The 19,959-nt window shown below is 58.5% G+C and overlaps 2 protein-coding genes across 5 annotated transcripts; both read left to right on the forward strand.

The window, feature by feature from the left end:
* The first annotated feature begins 667 nt into the window (after positions 1-667).
* GGT6 (gamma-glutamyltransferase 6) lies at positions 668-4,583 on the forward strand. 2 transcript variants are annotated; one of them, XM_017655024.3, is made up of 4 exons: positions 668-1,825; positions 2,440-2,642; positions 2,723-2,836; positions 3,748-4,143. In XM_017655024.3, the coding sequence occupies exons 1-4, from the start codon at positions 1,692-1,694 to the stop codon at positions 3,894-3,896; spliced, it is 600 nt and encodes a 199-aa protein (XP_017510513.3). In that variant the 5' UTR covers positions 668-1,691; the 3' UTR covers positions 3,897-4,143. The 2 variants fall into 2 exon arrangements, with proteins under 2 accessions (XP_017510513.3, XP_017510512.1); XM_017655023.3 differs by having other exon boundaries at positions 675-1,825; positions 3,149-4,583.
* An 890-nt stretch (positions 4,584-5,473) lies between these two features.
* MYBBP1A (MYB binding protein 1a) lies at positions 5,474-19,791 on the forward strand. 3 transcript variants are annotated; one of them, XM_073234982.1, is made up of 26 exons: positions 5,474-5,730; positions 5,915-6,010; positions 6,713-6,796; positions 6,891-6,965; positions 7,066-7,173; positions 7,975-8,150; positions 8,308-8,475; positions 8,601-8,718; positions 9,662-9,957; positions 10,498-10,608; positions 11,174-11,299; positions 11,490-11,657; positions 11,744-11,855; positions 13,602-13,698; positions 13,810-13,961; positions 14,313-14,396; positions 14,474-14,614; positions 14,697-14,873; positions 14,986-15,143; positions 16,194-16,446; positions 16,671-16,796; positions 16,879-16,947; positions 17,473-17,586; positions 17,793-17,894; positions 18,824-18,945; positions 19,139-19,791. In XM_073234982.1, exons 1-26 carry the CDS (start codon positions 5,524-5,526, stop codon positions 19,710-19,712), a joined length of 4,014 nt encoding a protein of 1,337 aa, XP_073091083.1. In that variant the 5' UTR covers positions 5,474-5,523; the 3' UTR covers positions 19,713-19,791. The 3 variants fall into 3 exon arrangements, with proteins under 3 accessions (XP_073091083.1, XP_073091084.1, XP_017510510.3); XM_017655021.3 differs by having other exon boundaries at positions 5,477-5,730; positions 18,824-18,972; XM_073234983.1 differs by lacking the exon at positions 16,671-16,796 and having other exon boundaries at positions 5,475-5,730; positions 18,824-18,972.
* Positions 19,792-19,959: the final 168 nt, after the last annotated feature.

Consider the following 19,959-nt stretch of genomic DNA (forward strand, 5'->3'; position numbering starts at 1 on the left):
CAAAAGTTAGAGAACCACTCTACCTGCTTGGGAAGAGGCAGAGACAAAGGGAAGTGGCTGGAGAGCCATGTGGGATTAAAGGATGATTTTTCTGGTGGTTGTTTCAATGTAGAAAGTATGTGAGCTTTTTTTTTTTAACTTTTCGTAGAAACACAATATACTTCTTGAAAAGCATATACATCATAAATGCATAAGTGCATACATTCACAATCAGCACACTCATGCAAGTAATATCAGATAAAGAAACAGAACATCACCAGCCTCCTGAAGCCCTCTGGTGCCTCCAGTAGTCACTGTCTCACCTCTAACGGCACAGACTAGTCTTACCTGTTCTTGTACTCTAAGTAAATGGAAGCAAATAGTATGTGCTCTTCTGTGTCTGCTGTCTGGCTTCTCTCATCCTGTGTTTGTAAGATCCATCTTACGAACCTGCCAAGCCCCTCAGAGTGGGCCATATGGCTGCATACCCCAGTAGATCCCAGATCCTCACTGCTGCAGAGCATTCCATTGTGCGACCACCCAACTCGTTCCATTGATCATGGCTGGGTGGGCACTTCCCAATGTGGGGCCATTCCCATGAATGCAGCTGTGGACATTCTGGTACATGTCTGTTGGGTGTCTACCTGGGAGAGGAATTTCTGAGGACTTGGCCCTGTTTAAATGTGGTCAAGAAGGAACCAGCAGTGAAGATGTGAAGCTGCAGGAGAGACGGGGTCCATGAGAGTGCGAGGTCCCTGGGGAAGCAGAAGGCAAGAGGTGGGAGGTGTGGGGCTGAACCAGAGGCAGGGAATAGCTTTTCCACTGCAGTGGGGGAGGAGAGAGCAGTGTGGAAGGCGGGTTTGTGGTTGGGAGAGGGTTTGGGAGCCTCCTAGTGACAGCCTTGATTTGCCTAGTGAAATAGGAGGCAAGATAATCCGCTGAGAGTGGGAGCCGGAGGGCTCGCGGTTTAGGGCAGAGGAGATGGAGAAGGTTTGAAGTTGCAGAGAGTGATTGGCAAAGAGATGACTAGAGAACAGAGGAGACTGGAGACCATAACTTGTCCTGCAACATCTTTGGGATTGTGTGATTTTGTCGCACAGTAATAGGTAGTGATGAACTTGGAAACTCAGTTTCCAGGCTGCTGCTCCCCAAGCGGTCTGTGGCGCCACCTGCTGGACAAGAGCCAACATGACATGCCCAGAGTACTACCTTCAGCACGCAGGAAGTTGCTCCCCAGACAGGGAAACCCAGCCCTGACCGCGGATGGAGACCAGACACCCCCATACTGGAACCCAGTCACATGCTGAGCCCTGATGCAAGCTACAATGTAACTGTAGTTCTAATTCAAACTCCACCATCCCTAGAGTCCCGACCAGGCCAGGTGGTCCATGGGGTACTACCCCTAAAGGCAGGGGACAGTGGAAGTCCTGAGTCCAGGGCTGTGGCTGTAGCCTTAGGGCTGGGCTCCTCCCTCCTCACGGAGCTGTGTTCCCTGACAGAGTCCCCTGCCGTCGGAGCCCCTAGAGCCCTGTGCCCTAATGGTACAGGCTCACACGCACCTCCCTGGCCCCATGCCCTGCCCAGACCTGTTCTAGATTCCACACCACCCTTCCCCAAGGCTTCTTCCACCTCCCAGGAGCCAAGCCCAGGCGAGGACTGAGGCTCAGCTGGAGGCTGGCAACTAGGAGGGCTGGGGCAGGCACGGTGCGGCCATGGAAACCACAGCAGGACCTGTGATCTACCAGAAGCTGCTGCTCTGGGAGCCGAACTTGGAGTCTGAGGAGGAAGGAGAGGAGACATCAGAGCCGCTGATTCCAGACCCCTGGAGGCCTCAGGAATCCCCCCGGTGAGTCAGGAAGGGGTCTGGGCACCCGGCAACTCAGGCCTGAAGTCGAGGCGGCAAGGCCCTCCCCCTGGGAGTTCCAAAGTGGGCCAGAAAACCCACTGCTTGGCTCAGCTCCAGGAACTTTCTGGTTGAATGGAGGGAACCTGGGCTACAGCCCCAGACCTGGCCTGCACCAGTCAACCCAAGATCTGTGCATCTAAAGGGACATTTCTACCAAGCCAGCCCACCATCTGCTCTGTCAAAGGCTCCCAGCCACCACCACCACCCTTGGTGCAGGAGGCACCTGCTGGGCAGGTTAGAGCCTGGCTGCACCTGGCTGGACCCTACTGCACAAACCTGCCAGGCCCCCCAAGGCTGCCTCCCCACTGGCTCAACCCTTTCTCTCCAACCTCCTCCCGAAACTCCCTACCTTCCTGCCTTCAGTTTTCCCAAGCTCCCTCCCATCTCCCTGTTCCTGTCCATGCTGCACCCTCTGCCAAGGGCCTTTCTTCTTGGCAAACTGTACTTTTCCTGCAAGCAGGACCAAACCTTTTGAGAAATATTCCCTGGGTTCTCTTGGAGCTCTTGGATGTCCCCCTGCCCCCGCTGTGGCTCAGGACACCCCCTCTCTGCAGGAACGAGGTTGGTGGCCTGCCTGGCACCTGGGCCCGATTAGTCAGCGCCCTGCTGCTGCTGGCTGTTGGTTTCTCTCTGGCTGCAAGGCAACTCCACGCTGGGGGTGGCGCTACAGGAACCTCAGACTCAGTGGTGCCTCCACCCAGCGGGCACTCCCACCACCCAGGTGTATACCACCACGGTGCCATCATCAGCCCTGCAGGTCAGAAGAGCTCAGGCAGAGGAGGGGACCAGATTGCTGGTCCCAGGCCCCTCCCCATGATGGTCCCTTTCTTGCTGCAGCCACCTGCTCCCACCTGGGCCAAGAGCTGCTTGTTGCCGGGGGCAATGTCGTGGATGCGGGAGTTGGAGCAGCGTTGTGTCTGGCCGTGGTGCATCCTCACGCCACAGGGCTAGGTCAGTTACCCACAGCCCTACACAGTAACTCCAACCCCAGGCCTGGGCAGTGACTGAGGACTCAGGCAGCCAGTGGCCCTGACCTCAGGGCTGCTTAGTGAGCTGCACCTAGGACTTGGGCAGGAGCCCCAGTGCTAGACGGTGACCCTTTGGTACCAGGTCCATATGACTGGGACCCCAGGTCTGGTTATTGGCCTCATCTCCAGGCCTGGAGAGTAACTCCTCACTCCAGGCTCAGTCAGTGACCACTACAGAGTGACCCTGATCCCAGTCAGTGTCCCTGACCACTGTGTGACCCTCTGTCTCCTCCAGGTGCCATGTTCTGGGGCCTCTTCTACAACAGCTCTTCAGGCAATTCAACCGCCCTGACATCAGGCCCAGTGCAGACCCTGGCTCCTGGCCTGGGGCTGCCCTCAGCTCTGCCTACCCTGCACTTGCTGCACACACGCTTTGGCCGCCTGCCCTGGCCTCGCCTGCTGGTGGGCCCCACCACCCTGGCTCAAGAGGGCTTCCTGGTGGACACACCCCTGGCCAGGGCTCTGGCAGCTGAGGGCACAAAGGGCCTCTGTCCACTACTTTGTCACACTGATGGGACCCCCCTGGGCCCAAGGGCCCGAGCCACCAACCCCAAACTGGCAGCCGTGCTGAACAGGTCAGCAGTTGACCTGCCCCTGGCCCCTGCTGGGGACGCCCTACTGAGGCTGCTGGCCAGAGAGCTGGGGCTGGAGGGACCCTCAGCTGGTCCCATGCCCACCCTGGAACCAGCACTACAACTGCCTGTGGCCCAGGGCATGCTGCTCACCACCCCCAGCCCCTCAGCGGGCCCACAGCTGCTGGCCCTGCTGCAGGCAGCCCTCAACTCCGAAGGACCCAGCCCTGACCCCTGCCCACCGCTCCCACAAGCTACTGAGACCCCTGTGAGCAGTGTCCTGGCTACTGTGGACAGCAGTGGCTCTGTGCTTCTTCTCACCTCCTCGCTCAATGGCTCCTTTGGCTCTGGACACTTGTCCCCAAGCACCGGTGTTCTACTCAGCAACCTGGTGGCCAACTCTGCACCTAGTCCCTGGGCCTGCCCCCTCATCCTTCATGGCAGCCCAGATGACACAGAGGCCGGTGTTTTGGGGCTGGTGGCTTCAGGAACCCCCACAGTAGCCAGTGTCATGACGCACACCCTGCTCAGCCACCTGGCCAAGCCCCAGATGCAGGACCAGCGAGGACCAACAGAAAGCCCCAGCATTTGTGGCCAAGGGACCCTGCTCCAGGTGGCAGCCCACGCAGAGCATGCCCATGTCTACAGTGTCCCCAATGGCTGCTGCCCCTTTCAGGGGTTCTAAGTGGGGAGCAGTGTCGGTTGGGGGGAAGGAGGAGCAGGTCTCAAGTCTAGAGGCAGGGGCAGAGCAGGCCCAGCAGCAATGCAGGACATAAAGAGTAAATCAATTATGTGCTCACTGCTGGCTCAGGCCCTTAACCTCTGGCCTGGTCAGCTACCTGGACTCAAATTCTGGCTCTCATTTCAGCTGAGGATAATGAGGGAAGAGCACTGGGGCCTGGGGCCAGCCCTGAGTTCAGATCCAGCTCTGGGAAGGACAGGGGGTAGCATGTCAAGCCCCTGCCTGGGCTCTGGGCCCCACGGGTAGGGCAGGCAGAGCCTGGGGTACCACCACCATCTCCATTCTCCCCTTCAGGATGCCCTCTGCTGCTCTCTCTCAACTGGGCTGGAAACAAAATAAAGATCTAGTCTCCTGGGTTCCATGTGCCATTCCTGCTGCTCGGCTAGTTTCCCATCAGCCTTTGAGGTGCCTGGTGTTAGGGCTTCCCCAGTAGGCAGCACAGGAGACCCACACCCAGACAGGCAGAGCCAGGCTGGTGTCTCTCCGCAGCCCCTTGCTGTGTTCACTTTTGCCTCCCTGGGCACCATATGTACAAGGCAAACATCTTAATCCCACTTTCTAAAACAGACAGCAGAGCAAGGAAGGGGTTGAGAGGGTGAGTAGGAAGCATCCCAGGGGGCTGGGTACACAGGGGCCCAGAACTGGGGGTGTGGAATTTAAAGACCAGGGTTGGCCCTGACCTCCTGAGAACTGGGGTCTCTCTGGATTATAAGAGCTTCTCAAGTCAAGATGCAGGGCAGCCAGGAGCACCCCCTCCCCAGCCCATTGTAAAAGCCATCTCTGATTTGATAGAACTTTGATCCCAGCACCTCCACTCCCACCCCCAACCCCCTGCAAAGAAAATTTTTCCACAGCTCGGTAAATGAAACCACAATCTAGCCAGTTATTTAACCCCAGACCTCGTATCCCTCCCTCTTTTCCTCTCCCCTGACATCCATCACCCCCTACCAGGTCCTATTAGCCAAATCTGACCTGCTGTCATATTACCTCGGTCCAGTCCACCATGGTCTCTGTTCTCCCCCCTTCTACCTATGCACTCCTGAAGTCCATTCCCCACACAGCATCAGAATAAACTTTTAAAAATGTAAATAAGATCAAGGTTTGCCCAGCATAAAACCCTTCAATGACTTCCCATCACACTCAGAATGAAATCTAAACTCCTGATCTCCCAGATTAAGAGCCAGAGGACCGGCCCCGCCTCGCTCTCCAGGCCCCGCCCCCCAGCCCAATGCAGTGCGCGTGCGCCGCGACCCGACCTGGAAGAGGCCCTCTTCAGAGCCCACGTGTTCGGAGAGCATGGCGGCGATGGAGAGCCAGGACGTCGGTGAGCCTACGTCGCCGGCAGAGGCGAGGAAGGGTGGCGCCCTACCTGCCGACCGTCAGGGCTTGCTGAAGCACAGTCGTGAGTTTTTGGACTTCTTCTGGGACATTGCGAAGCCGCAGCAGGAGACGCGGCTTGAGGCCACGGAGAAGCTGCTGGAGTATCTACGCACAAGGCCGGAGGTATGGTGGCGGGGCCCGGGGCTGCGGAGAGCCCCGCAAAACATGAGGCGGCGGGCCCCAGGAGTCGGGCCTGGGGGCGCGTGGTCGCGAACTTGGATGCCGGCCTGAGCGCGGTCCGAGGGTGGGGTGGGCCGGTGCGGGACGGTTCCCACTGGGTGACCGGAGGGTGCGCTTGGTTCCCCAGGGTTCGGAGATGAAGTACGCCCTGAAGCGTCTGATCACTGGGCTCGGGGTCGGGCGAGAAACCGCCCGGCCTTGCTACAGTCTGGCCCTGGCCCAGGTGAGGTGGTGGTTCCTGGAAGGGGTCCAACTGTGCTGGCCGAAACGGTGTGGAGTGCGGAGGGCAGATGTCTAGGCCGCAAGGGAGGAGGTAGTGGTCCGCGGGAGAAGTTGGGGTGGCCCCAGGTGGAGGTGGAGAAAGTATACGAGCGAGGCCTGTGGGAGGAGGCCCGGCAGGTGGAGTGAGGGTGGGCCAGGTTTTCTTTATGGTTGGTGCGTTTTCCAGCTTCTGAGTTACATCTTACTGAGGTTAGTAAGCTTTGGGGTGGATTTTACAAGGTTCAGGGCTGTCTCCTCACAAGGGGCCCTCAGCAGTTTACGGGCCACCTCTGAGGAACTTGAGCAACTGGGAGGGTGACAAAGATCCGTCCTTTAGGATCAGCCTTGGGAGAGCTCAGAGCAGCCTGTGGGGATAGAGTGGGACAGAGGCCAGCAACCTGGGGGCCAGAGGAGGTGCTCTCTGAACCCCGGGTGAGCGTGGGGGGCAGGGAGGCAAGATTGGGCCCCCTGGGAGCAGCAGTGTGCCATCAGCGGTGCTCGGAGAGGGGTGCGCAGCTTCTGAATCATCCCCGGGACTAGAGCAGGGGCCCAAGCCTCCGGGCAGTAGCTGAAGGGAGAAGCCAGTGGAGGTTGATGTGCATTGGGATGTAGCTGGGCCACTACTCCCCTGAACCACTCTCCCTCCTGCCACAACGCCTGGCAGCTGTTACAGTCTTTCGAAGACATCCCCTTGTGCAGCATCCTGCAGCAGATACAGGAGAGACATGACCTGCAGAAGGTTAAGAAGGTGAGAGAGTTAGTGGCCGCAGAGAGGTCAGCAGCCCCAAGGGGCAGGGGGGAATACTTGGGCCCTTCTCACCCATGCTGGCATCACTTTCTAGGCAATGATGAGACCTGCTCTCTTTGCAAACCTGTTTGGGGTACTAGCCCTCTTTCAGTCCGGCCGGCTGATGAAGGTAAGAGCCGAGGGGGCACAGGGGGCGTGTGGACTGGCTTGAGAGTGGGGGGGCCCATGGCATGCCCTACTCATACCCTCTCCCATTCTGTGGGTACCAGGACCCAGAGGCACTGATGAAGTCAGTGAAACTGCTGCAAGGTCTGGCCCAGCACCACAACCATTTACAGGAGCAGCCCCAGAAGGCTTTGGTGGACATCCTCTCAGAGGTGCGAGCTTACCAGCTGTGGGCACACAAGTGGCACTACCTGATAAAAGAAATGTGGAGGACACACGAGTTAATGTGTGCCACTGATTGTAAAAACTTGCAGATGTATCTTATGTCCTTTTTGTCACGTTAGTCTCCAAATCTCAATGTATAGTTTACAGCACATCTCCATTCAGATTAACATGTTCCAAATGCTCAGTAGCCATGTGTGGCTAGTGGCTGCCATATTGGACAGTGCAGTTCTAGAACAACGCCTGGCATATGGCAAGTTCTTTAAACATGTTTGCCATTGTTGTTTTGGGCAGAGGAAGCCCCTTAGGGGCCCCTGCTGCCCTACTTGGGAAATGAAGGGAGGCTAATGGCTTGAATTCTTTGCTCCTGAGGAAGAGGCAAGGACGGGCACATCCCAGACCAGGGATTTCCACACACCTCTGACCACAGAGCCAAAATGATCTGAATTCAAATCCTGTCTCTTCACTTAGGGCTCCTTGTATAAGAAAGGGGCTAGTTCTGAAAAACACAAAAGAGGAATAATTAAAAGGGTAGCCCCAGGCCTGTTAGCATCAGTGGGTGTTTGTTAAAAACCCAGCTTCCTGGGACTTGGGGATTTGAGCTTTTTATCACATATGCTCCAATGATTCTGATGCCTAGCAAGGTGGATTGTGGCTGTCCCACCTCAGACTGTGCCAAGGGCCTTGCAGGAGCCCAGCATGTGAAACAGTCTACTGGGCTCGCATCACAGGAGAGAGACATAGGGTGCTGTGAGGAAGTCACCTTTCCTTAACCCGTCTCCCCACCTTAGGTCCCAGAGGCCATGCTGCAGGAGATCCTGCCAAAGGTCCTCAAGCCCGACATGAATTCGGTTCTCAGCTCCCCTGAGCACCTGGAGCTCTTCCTCTTGGCCCAGCAGAAGGTACCTGAGAAGCTCAAGAAGCTGATGGGATCAGTCAACCTATTCTCAACTGAAAACATGCCCAGGTATGAGGGAGGTGGGTGGATGGCCCTCCTTGGGACTGTGGGCCTGCACATGACTGTCCACAGGTGTGTGGAACGGCCTAGGGCTGTGCCTACCACCCCAGGTGCCCTGGGCCCTGTCTGGTGGGTGCCTCCTGAGTCCCCTCGTGCCCCTCCCCAGACTGGTGACTGTTCTGAAAACGGCTGCCATTGCTGTGAAGAAGGAGCGCAGGCTGCCCACCGTGGCGCTGGACCTGCTGCGCCTAGCACAGAAGGAGGACAAGTTCCTACAGTTCTGGAAGGAGGTTGTGGAACAAGGCCTGCTGCAGAAGCACTCCTGGCCTGCCAGGTCTGCATGGTGCTTGTCCTTTCCCAGTCCCCTGATGCCTGTCTGTTAAGTGGGGATGAGCAGGCAGTCCCGAGGCCACCAGGGGACCTGAGGGCTCTGACCAGTCTCTGTCGTGCACCCCTCAGCTACCTATGTTTCCGCCTGCTTGGTGCGGCCCTTCCCCTGCTGTCCCACGAGCAGCTGCAGCTCGTGATGCAGGGAGACCTGATCCGACATTACGGAGAGCACATGGTCACTTCCAAGGTGGGTGCCGCCCCCAAAGCCAGAAACAGCCAGGCAGCGGGCTGCTCCCTACCCAGAAGGAGGGTGGGCTGCCTCCGCAGTCCTGCCTGGGATGGGCCAGCACAGCTGCTGGGGGAGGGGCCTGGGACCTGAGTGCCCCTCCCTCTGGGTAAAGTGAGCTGCCTGGGCCCCACACACTTCTTCCCCTCTGAGTGTAGTTTGGTGGGTCAGTCCTTCTGCCCCCCAGCCCCTCAGCAGAGGCTTGTACAGCCAGCAATTCACCCAGACCTCCCACCACCCCAGGTGATGTTATAATAAGAACAGTCTTGTCATCAGCATTGGAGCACAGCTGTGCTCCCTACCCTGAGCTATGCATGTGGCAGGAGAATCAAGTGGTGGCTGAGAGAACAGTCAGGGACCAGACTGCCAGGTTCCGGTTCTGCCTCCACTGCCTACTAGCTGTGTGGCCTGCACAGGCTGCTTCCCATCCCTGCACCCGCCTCTCCTTGTCTGAGATGAGGAGCAGTACCTTTCCAGGCTGGTCGTGAAGACTATCGGGTTAACTGCCACACAAGAACATGTGACGCGGTGCTTCGCACATAGTCACCATGGGACAAGCGTCAGGTTCTGAGCCCCACAGTGACACCCAGGAGCTGGCAGGAGTGAGATTGGAACCCAGGTCCGTTTGGTGGCTCAGTCTGGATGCTGAGCCACTGCTCTGCCCTGCCTCAAGCCTGGAAAACAGCCTGCCTGGTGCAGTGAGAGGTGGAAGGAGGGGCCCTGAGGCCAGGGTAATTGGGGGCTGGAGCACTCAGGCAGAGGCAGGCCTTGATGCCAGACCGAACCATCGGGGCAGCAGGGTAAGGGGGCTGGTGTGCCTCAGTTTAACTGTCGTGGAAGAGGCCAGTGAGGCTATTGGGCCCTGCCCAACTGGTGACCCCAGTGCTGTGCCTGACTCTTACAGCTCCCAAACCAGTTCAAGTTTGCTCCAGAGATGAATGAGTATGTGGGTGCCTTCCTGGAAGGCTGCCGGGACGACCCCGAGCGGCAGTTGGCCATGGTGGTGGCCTTCACGTCCATCACCAACCAGGGCCTCCCCGTCATGCCTACCTTCTGGCGGGTTGTGCGGTTCCTGAGTTCCCCAGCCCTCAAGGGCTATGTGGCCTGGCTGCGGGACATGTTCCTCCAGCCCGACCTGGACTCTTTGGTGGACTTCAGTACCACCAACCAGAAGAAAGCCCAGGAAGCCTCGCTCCATGGGTGAGTGGGCCTGGCAGGGAGGGGCCCAGGATTCAGAACTGGGCAGCCCCAAGACCTGGACCCTCCCTCACAATGTCATGGTTCTGGGAGTGGAGAGAGGAAGCCCAGCTGTGGCCCTTGGAAGGCTTCTTTCCTCATTGTTCCCAGGCTGATGAGAAGGGGAGGGGCCCAGGATTCAGAACTGGGCAGCCCCAAGACCTGGACCCTCCCTCACAATGTCATGGTTCTGGGAGTGGAGAGAGGAAGCCCAGCTGTGGCCCTTGGAAGGCTTCTTTCCTCATTGTTCCCAGGCTGATGAGAAGGGGAGGGGCCCAGGATTCAGAACTGGGCAGCCCCAAGACCTGGACCCTCCCTCACAATGTCATGGTTCTGGGAGTGGAGAGAGGAAGCCCAGCTGTGGCCCTTGGAAGGCTTCTTTCCTCATTGTTCCCAGGCTGATGAGAAGGGGTGGGAGATCTCAGTTTGCCTGTCTCCAAGATGGGCAAAGGGGTACCATTTTGCCTTCTCTAAATGGCTTGTACCCTGCCGCATACATGCCAGGCCTGAGCGAGCCATGTTCCGGCTACGGAAGTGGATCATCCTTCGCCTGGTCAGCATTGTGGACAACTTGCACGTGGAGAAGGAGGAGGCCTTGGTTGAAGAAGTGGCCAGGTGTGAGACAGGCGCGAACCCCAACTCCCCATGGGTGGGAGGCCTCTTGCCAAGTCGTAGTCTGGGTTCCCTGGAATTAGATGCCTGGAAGTCAGCTCATCAGTGGGAACTGGCAACGTTTGACCCCTCAGGTAGAGGGGCTTTATGGAAATTCTTTGGGAGCCCAGGAAAGGGAGGGTCCCAGGAAAGGTGGAGCTGCGAGGTCCTCTGAGGCTTGGCCTTTGCACATCAGTGGTGGCAGGGAAGCCTCAATCCTGGCCTCATCTCTGCCGGGTGGTCATTCGGCCCTCCCCATCATCCCAAGATGGGGCAGTCCATGTTTGCAGAAATGACACTGACGTGGCACAGGCCGCACAGCTTGCTGTCTGCCTGGGTTCCGAGGGAGGGACCCTGGTTCTGTCCCCATTTCGGGCCGCCGTGCATTTAGCTGGGGATTCAGACCTGGAAGTGCCCCCTCCCCCTCATCACCAGAGTGGCTTCTCCTCCAGCCACCAGGCCCTCAGTGGTGCCATCCGAGGAGGGGTGCCAACCAAAGCAACACCGGTTACTCTCCCACCCTCCCCAGGTTTTGTTTTTTCCATGCATTCTTTGAAACAAAGACACCCACGGCCAAGATCCTGGAGACGGAGCAGCGGTTCTCATTCCCCCTGGACAGCCGGGCCCGGCAGGTGGTCAGCAGTGCCTTCTTCAGGTGGGCAGTGGGCAGCCCCAGGGAGGCCTGTGGGTGGGCAAGCAGGTGGGAAGGTGGTCTGGAGGTGCTGGCTTCCTCCAGCTGGTTCTAAGCTGGGAACAACTGCAGAGGCCCAGTGAGTTTGGGGGATCAGTGGTTGGGAGGGGGAGTGGATCTGTGACCTGTGACCCTGACCCCTGCCCTTACCCAGCCTGTTGCAGACCCTCAGCACACAGTTCAGGCAGGCACCAGAGCAGACCCAGGACAAGCAGTCCTGGACCTACCGCCTGATACAGTTTGCAGACATGCTGTTGAACCATGGTCGCAATGTGACTGCCCTGGCGCCCTTCACCACGCAGCAGCGCCAGACCTGGGACCGGTGAGAGGGCGGGGTTTCCAGGGATGGGTGGGACACTTGGGTCGGCATGGCAGCAGTGACCTGAAAGCATGCCCGTCTCACCCCAGGATGTTGCAGACTCTGAAGGAACTAGAGGCCCTTTCCTCAGAGGCCAAGGCCAAGGCCAAGGCCACTGCCTTTCAGCACTTGCTGCTCCTGGTGGCCATCCACCTCTTCAAGGTACTATAGCCTGGAAGGAAGGGGGTCAGGGCCCTGGGGCCTGGGCATAACAGGCTTCCTCCTGAGAGGCTGGGGCCTGTGCTGGTGGCCAGGAAAGGCCTCGGGGGTTAAGATAGGCATGTTTCCTGGGCTGACTGCTCCTGGGTGGATTTACAGACCAAAGAAAAATACCTTCATCCACTCCCTGGGCACCAGCTGTCCTGAGCTCTCTGTGCAGCATCACTTACTTCTAATTACTGCCATTCTGAGGCAGATGCTTTTTCCTGGTTTGACAGATAGGGTAACAGATTCAGATGCAGTAACTTGCCCCAGGCCACACAGCTATTGGCTGGGATTCTGATAATTCAGACATAGGGCTTCGACTCCGCTGTCCCACAGGACCTCCACAATTGTTTCCATGTTGCTTTATTGGCCAGAGGTGGTGATATAAAGGATAAAGTGCTGCCTTCCCTGGAGGGGGTCCTTCCTGCTCTCTACTCTGGGCAGACCGGTCACACATGGGGGCGCTGCTGCTGTCTCCTGGTAGTCAGTGAGGAAGGGGGGTCCCGATTTTCTTACTTAACCCTTGCACACCTAGAGTCCAGAGGAATGGGGTGAGGTCAGTGGGTTTTCTGCCATTGCTCCCCAGCATACATGTTTCCATCACTGTGATGGTCACAATACCACTCTCACACACCTTCTAATAATGGGTTCTCTCGACCCAGCTTTGTCTCCCTCTCTGTTCTCTCCACCAAGAAGCTTTGGCTGCGTTTGAAGCTTAGTGTTAGCAACTTTTTTGACCCTTGTCAAAAAAGTTTTTTTCCTTGATGGATCTCTGATTTTGCCAGAGGTTTTCCCTCTCACCTTGTGAGCCTTTTAGGGAACTGCTTCAGATCTTAAGTAGCCTGAGGAAACCAGAACTCTTAGTTCTCTTCTGGCCTCTTAGCTGTGGTTTTGCTTCCAGACATCAGCTACTCTGAGACCCACCCATAGACAAGTTGTGTGTCTAGTGCTGGGCCACAATGCCCCCTTCCAGTCCTTGGAATTGGGCCTGGTAGCAACAGGGCCTGGGTGACTGGGACACATCAGAGCCTGCTCCAGACCCTGGGACCTCTGAGCTTGACTTGGACCACGGGTATAGCAAAACCCTGGATGAAAGGTGTCTGGCCACAGCCAGGGAGCTGGAGACAGACGTGGCCAGCGCCTTAAGGCTACTATTTTCGCCTTCTTTCTACCACACCTGGTCCAAACACTGAAGCTACCTGCTGCTTTATGAGGGAAGTCTGACCAGAGGGCACACAGACTTTTCAAGAGGCTCCTTTTAACTCACTGGTTGGTAGTTATGAATCCAGACATACCAGCAAGATGGGTTTAAAATTGGTTTAGATTAAGTTAGTTAAAATTATTGCTTAGTTTTTTGTGACAATGTTGAGCCAGGTGTGGGAGGAAAAATCTGGGATTACAAATCAGGAGGCTGGGACTGGACCCAGCACCATCCGTCTGTCGGGGCATCAGTGGAGAAGCTGGGCTGCGTGTTTCCCAAGGAGTCTCAGATCCTGTACCCACATATTAGTTGTAAAAGATGGTCAGCTTGGGCTTCCCCTGGGGTCTGGCTGGGTTCCTCCAGTCTGGACGTGATGATGACTGGCCAGGGCGAGCTGGAGTGTTGCAGGCCTCTGGATGCCAGCTGCTCCCACTGGGCTAGCCCCTCTGGCTCAGCACAAGCTGGAAGTGGGGCCTGGCTCCTGATTTCTGTCCTGTTCACAGTCCCCTGCAGAGAGCTGTGACATCCTGGGTGACATCCAGACCTGTATCAAGAAGAGCCTAGGGGAGAGGACCCGCCGGACCCGCTCCAAGGCCACCAGTGGGTCATTGTCCCTGTGGCAGGGAGGGGGGCAGGGCATGTCCTGGCATGACAGGAACCAGGAAGGGACAGTGGTTCCCTATCTAGACTTAGCCCTCTCCCCACTTGCAGACCCCCAGGAGCCGCCATGGGTGGAAGTGCTGGTGGAGATCCTACTGGCCCTCCTGGCCCAGCCCAGCCACCTGATTCGCCAGGTGGCCAGGAGCGTGTTCAGCCACGTCTGCTCCCACCTGACTCCACATGCCCTGCAACTAATCCTGAACGTAAGTCGGAGCCTTGGGGGAAATGGCTACCAGAACGGGGCTCCTCAAGCACCGGGCTGCCCTGGAGCTGCCACGTCACTTCTCATCCTCAGAGTGATCCACGGGGTGTGGGGACCTCACTCAAACCACTGCTGTGCAAGCCTATTCCAGGGTGTCTGAGGGGTCTGGGGTCCACTGAGGAGGTGCCAGCCGTGGGCGTTGGAAGGCGTGGCCTTCTCTCCTGGGTTCCATTTTCCTCCTTGAAATGGGGGCCTTTGGGCCAGGACTGGACAGGGCCCATCAGGGGAAGCAGTCAGGGGGGCCCAGTGGTCTGAGGAGGCAGGGGGGTCAGCTGTCCGGGGGTCCCCACAGGTGCTGAGCCCCGACAAGAGCGAGGATGAGGATGACAATGTGGTGGTTATGGACGATTGTGAGAGGCAACTGGAAAATGAGGAGGTACTTGCCAGCAGGAGGCAGGGCAGGGTGGGTAGGCTGTTGGTGGTGAGGAGGTGTGACACAGTGGCCACCCACAGGACAAGAGCGAGGACAACAAAAACTCCGAGAGCGAGGAGGGCAGCGATGAGGAGGAGAGCGATGAGGAGGCTCGTGATGGGTACGTGGACCAGGGCTTCCGGGAGCAGCTGATGGCGGTGCTACAGTCAGGAAAGGCACTGGTGAGCAGGGGCTCGGGAGGGCCTCGCGCGTCTGCATCTGTCCACGCAAGGCCTGGCTGCTCACTGGGCATCTGCCTCTCAGGGGGGAGTGGACAGTGAGGATGACAACGAAGAGGAGCTGGGTGACGAGGCCATGATGGCCCTGGACCAGAACCTCTCCAGCCTCTTTGCCGAGCAGAAGCTGCGCATCCAGGCCCGGAGAGACGAGAAAAACAAGCTGCAAAAGGAGAAGATGCTCCGGCGGGACTTCCAGATCCGGGTGAGCGCGGAGCCAGCCCTGCCGCCACCGTCGCCCCCAGTCCAGTCGCCCCTCTCCTCCCCACCCTGCACACACTCCCACACTTGGCTGAGCATCCCCATCCTGGCCGCAGGTCCTGGACCTGATCGAGGTGCTGGTGACCAAGCAGCCTGAGAACCCCCTGGTCCTGGACCTGCTCGAGCCACTGCTGAACATCATCCGGCGCAGCATGCGCAACAGTAGCAGCAAGCAGGAGCAGGACCTGCTGCACAAGACAGCCCGCATCTTCACGTGAGCACCTGCACGGCAGGCGCTGGGCCTTCACGCGACCCAGCTAGAAAGGGCCGGAGCCATGGAGCCACAGTTCCACAGCGGACTCACTGCCCCAGGCCTGTGGTCTGCGGGGCCCCAGTCCCATCCCTGCCCACGGGTCACTGCAGCTGGGAAACCACTACTGAATGGGTCATCCAGTAGTGACAACGGGGCCATGGCAGGAAGTGGCTAGGAGGCAGTGGAGCACAAAGTGGTGGGGGGCAGGGTTGAGGTTCCAGGGCAGGACTCCTAGGAGGTGTCAGCAGTGCTGGGGGAACAGAGCACACACAGGAAGGAGCGTTCAGAAGGAGCTGGACTGTAAGAAGCCTCAGGGACCTGACGGAGCCGTATCGGAACCACAGAAACGTTTTCACCAAGAGTGAAGCAGGGGTGGGGATCTGGTTTGCCTTCTGTGAAACAGGCAGCTGGCTCAGCTGTACACAGCAGGGAGCCCAGCAAAGGAACTGGGGTGGCAGATGTGCAGGAGACAAAGGCCTAGAGACTTGAGGTGCCAAGTATACACCAGGGGCGGGGGGACCTGATGATCAGCACCCCCGCCCATCTCATGCCTACCCCGGGACACACTTCCGTGGCTGGCTCACTCCGCCACCTGTGCTGGGTGGAGTTCACTGAGTGCGCTGCCTGCCGTCCGCACTCTGTTCCCAGCTCTTCAGGGCCACACTGCATTTGGAGCACACAGACCCTGGGCTTGTTTCACAAAGGGCCTGGAAGCCACTGTCCCTCAAGAGACAGGTGCAGACAGGCAGTGTGGACCAGGTCAAGGCTGTCTGGCCTGTGGTACAGCCTCAGCCCAGGGCACCAGTTTCCTTGCTGGCTCATCTTCAGAGCAAATCTGCAGGTGGCCTGGCCTCTGCAGCCGTGGTCAGAGCCCTTCTCTCCTCTAGATGCCTGTCTCTCCACCTGTGAAACAGGACTCGGGGTCCTTGCTCTTGGGGCAGGCTCTGCTTGGGCAGGGAGCAGAGGAGGAAAGAGAACCTGTACCCACCTCTGCCCTTTCCCACCCCACAGACACCACCTGTGCCGCTCTCGGCATTATTGCCATGATGTCAGCAACCACGTGGAGACTCTGTACCCCCAGGTGGAGCGGCTGGTGCAGCAGGCTGGCCACCAGGCTGACTCCTCCATCTCCTTCTACTACTTCAACGCCTCTCTCTACCTGCTCCGTGTCCTCAAGGGCAGCACCGCTGACAGGCCTGTCCCCAAGACCCAGAAGAAGGAGAAAGCCAGCACTGACCCCAGCACCAAGCCCAAGGGCTCCAGGGTGAGAAGGCCCTGGCCAAGGAAGGCTCGGCCTAGAAACCCAGTGCTGATAGATAGGGGTAGGTCCCCGGCAGCAGGCTGGGACCATCTGCCCATTTTACAGATGGGGAGCTGAGGCCACGACTTCCCAGGGACCCAACTCAACTTTCTGAAGGCAGCCCAGGCCCTACTCCCATACCAGCACCCCTCTCCCTGGCATCACACCAAGTCTCTCATGTGGCCTAGGCTGCCAGCTGCTTGGATTTGAGTCTTGTGACCCCGATCTACTCATCAGCGCTGACCTCCTTCCTGACCAGGCGCAACAGCCCACTCGCCGTTCCCATGTTTCTCAGCCTCTTCTCCCGGCACCCAGTGAGTGTGGGAGTTGGCCCGCCCACTAGGGGCCTCTGCTCAGCCCAGCCCCTGCCTTACAGCCCTGTCCTTCCCTCCCTAGGCGCTCTGTAAGAGCCTGCTCCCCATCGTGGTCCAGCACGTGACAGGCCAGACACGGCCCCGCCATCAGGTAAGGCCTTCCTAGATGCCAGCCTGGGTAGGCTGTCTGAATTGCCTGCGTGGTCCACTTCTAGCCAGGTGTTTGTGAGGCCCGGGAGTGCTGACCTGGCCGGGGAGGGGGAGGGGAGAGAGGGGACTGCCAGCTTTGCTCCCGTGGCAGCCATTTACCATGAGGCCTGAGCCCCCGGCTCCTCTGACCTGCACAGAGGACAGGAGTTGGGGAGGCTAGAGGAAGACAGCCCTGAGCTACAGTAAGAGGACCAGGAACTACCTCAGCCTGCCACCTCTTTCCAGCTGGGAGCCCGTGTAGCCCCCCAGGCCTTGGTTCCCCCACATGCCTACAAGGAGACAGGCAGATTGCTGAGGCCCAGCTTTGGTGGCGATAGTCTAGGCAGGTTGGACTCAAAGCAGCCTACAGTCATCAGGACCTTAAGGGCCCCACATTCTTCCAGAGCCCTTGGGGCTGCCCTGTGGTCCTCTAAGCCTTGGCCCAGCATACCAAGGCTCCTGGTGACCACATGGCCCCTACCCCCAGGTCCAGGCCTGCATCCTACTCCAGAAGGCCCTGATGACACGTGAGCTGAGACTGTGCTTTGAGGACCCCGAGTGGGAGCAGCTGATTGGCCAGGTCCTGGCAAAGGTCACTGAGGTAAGAGCCACGAGTTCCCCTCCATACCCCCATTAGGAGTGGTTCTCTGGGAGCCAGGGCTGGAGATGACTGGGACCCTGAGCCTTGGGGTGGTCTTGGGGTTGCCCAGGAAACATTTCTTCTCGTGGAGTTTTAGTCCCTTATGGGAGATGGGAAGGCTCTGGGCAGCTGTCCAGAGTGGCTCAGCCTGGCCACCTTCTCCCTAGAACCTGCATGCCCTGGGCAAGGCACAGACCAAGTCGGAGCAACAGAAGGAGCTGTCCTCCTTGGAGCTGCTCAACGCTCTCTTCAGGATCATTAATCATGAGGTGAGGTCACCTGGCAGGTAGAGGAAGCAGTCTGAGCAAAGGCTTGGGGGCAGGCGAGAGCTCTGTGGGAAGGTTGTAGATGCCAGGGTGGGGAGTCTGGGCTGTTTTCATTTGGTTAGAGCAGTAGATGGAGGCACTTGCCTCAGGAGATGGGGCATGCCATGCCCATGCCTGGCCAGGGTTGGGGTTAGAGGGTGTGCACTGCTCTCCAGAGAGCTGAGGAGGGGCGGGAGGGCTGGAGATCATGGGAACAGGTGAAGAAGTACCCGGTGGGCAGCTAGGAGCCCAGGTTTCCATGCCTGGAGAGCTGGGGTGTGTGGAGTGTGAGATGCTCATGGGTATTAGGGTGGGTGTTGGGAGGCAGCTTTGGCGGAGGGTGGATTCCCCTGAGTCTGACATAGAGGGAAAGGTCTGGGAGTCCTTAGCATGGACACTGGGCGTGTGGGGCAAGCTTGCTAAGAGGGTGCTGGAGGGGAGGGGATGGGGTCTGGACTAGGGCCTGTAGAAGAGTAGGCGGGCCTGAGAAGCAGAGTTCAGAGAGGTAATAAAAAGCCAGGAGAGGGGTGTTCTGGAAATAACCCATTCAGTATGCAGCAGGGAGAGTGAGGTGGGAAGACGAATTTGTCAGCCCTGAGGTCATTGTTCAGTGCCCTCAGCGGTGGGTAGCCAGAGCCACTGAGGGGAGGCCAAGGTGGGAAGTGAGGAATTGGCATTCGGGCCTTCTGGCTGTGGAAGGAGGGAGTGGACATGGCATCTGGGGCTCTTTTTCCCTCCCAAGGTGAGAGAGAGGCTTTTAGGCAGGGGTAGGTGAGCGTCCAAAAGAGCGAGTGGGAGTCACTGGAGAGGTAGTAACTGGGCAGTGGGGCTGGAGACGAAGAGCCAGGGAGAGGCCTGCACCACTGCAGCCACAGCCTTCCCACCCCCTGCAGAGGCTGACCGTGGACCTGACCGCCATCCTGGGCGTGCTGCAGAGCCAACAGTCAAACCTGCAGCACAGGCAGCCGCAGGGGGAGCCCTTCGCTGGGTTCAGCCGCCTCTACGACCTCTACTGGCAAGCCATGAGGGTCCTTGGTGTCCAGTACGTTTGGGGAGGAGGGTCCACACCTTGGGGGAGTGGCTGGAAAGACCTCCACAGTACACACGGTCTGCTGTGTGTGCCTCATTGTGGGACCTCGGGGCAGCTGGGATCTCACAGGACTGCAGGGGTGCAGGTCACTCCTACCCTTAATTTCACTCACTTCCAGGCGCCCCAAGTCAGAGAAGAAGGATGCCAAGGACATCCCCAGTGCCACACCAAGCCCCATGAGCATAAAGCGGAAGAAAAAGGGATTCTTGCCTGAGACCAAGAAGCGCAAGAAACGCAAGTTAGAGGGTTCTGCTGAGGAGGAGGCTGCTAAGCCTGCAGTGCCCAACGGGAACCAGGCCCCCAGTGGGGCCCAGCCCCCCAGCACAGGCAAGAAGAAGAGGAAAAGGGTCAGAAGCAAGGTCCCCGCCCAGTCCCCAGTGAACGGGACGCCTGCCACCAAGAGTGTGACCTCAGAGCCCCCCACCACTACAAGCCCCAGCGCCCCTGCCAAGACCCCAAAGCTGAAGAAGAAAAATCGGAAGCTGCCCCAGGAGAACGGGGCTACTCCTGTGTCCCCTGTGGAGGCTGCTGGCAGAAAGCAGCATCTGAAGGAGCCCTCCAAAAAGGGAGTCTCGGGCAAGTCGCTGCCACGCAAAAAGGCAAGATTGTCTTTGGCCGCCAGGAGCCCCAGCCTCCTGCGGAGTGGGGCCAGCAGGAGGAGAGCACAGCTGAGGAAGGGGAGAAAGCCCTGAGGCAGGCCCTGCCCGCCCCCCGGCCCCACAGACAGCCTATTGTTTTCACCATGATTTTAATAAACAAGCCACTCTCTGAGGTACTACCTTCTGGTGGGGGGCTGGGAGGGGGCCTGCAGCATGCACAACCTGAGTCCTTTCCCGTGTGGTCCCAGGGGTGCAGAGACCCCTGGCCCTGGGCTGGGCCCCGTCTCTGCTCTGTGGCTGGCCTGTTTCTCAGCCCAGAACACACTTGGCCTTCATGGGG

The sequence above is a fragment of the Manis javanica genome, chromosome 4 (assembly GCF_040802235.1).
Source record: "Manis javanica isolate MJ-LG chromosome 4, MJ_LKY, whole genome shotgun sequence".
In the NCBI taxonomy this organism is placed as follows: Eukaryota; Metazoa; Chordata; class Mammalia; order Pholidota; family Manidae; genus Manis; species Manis javanica.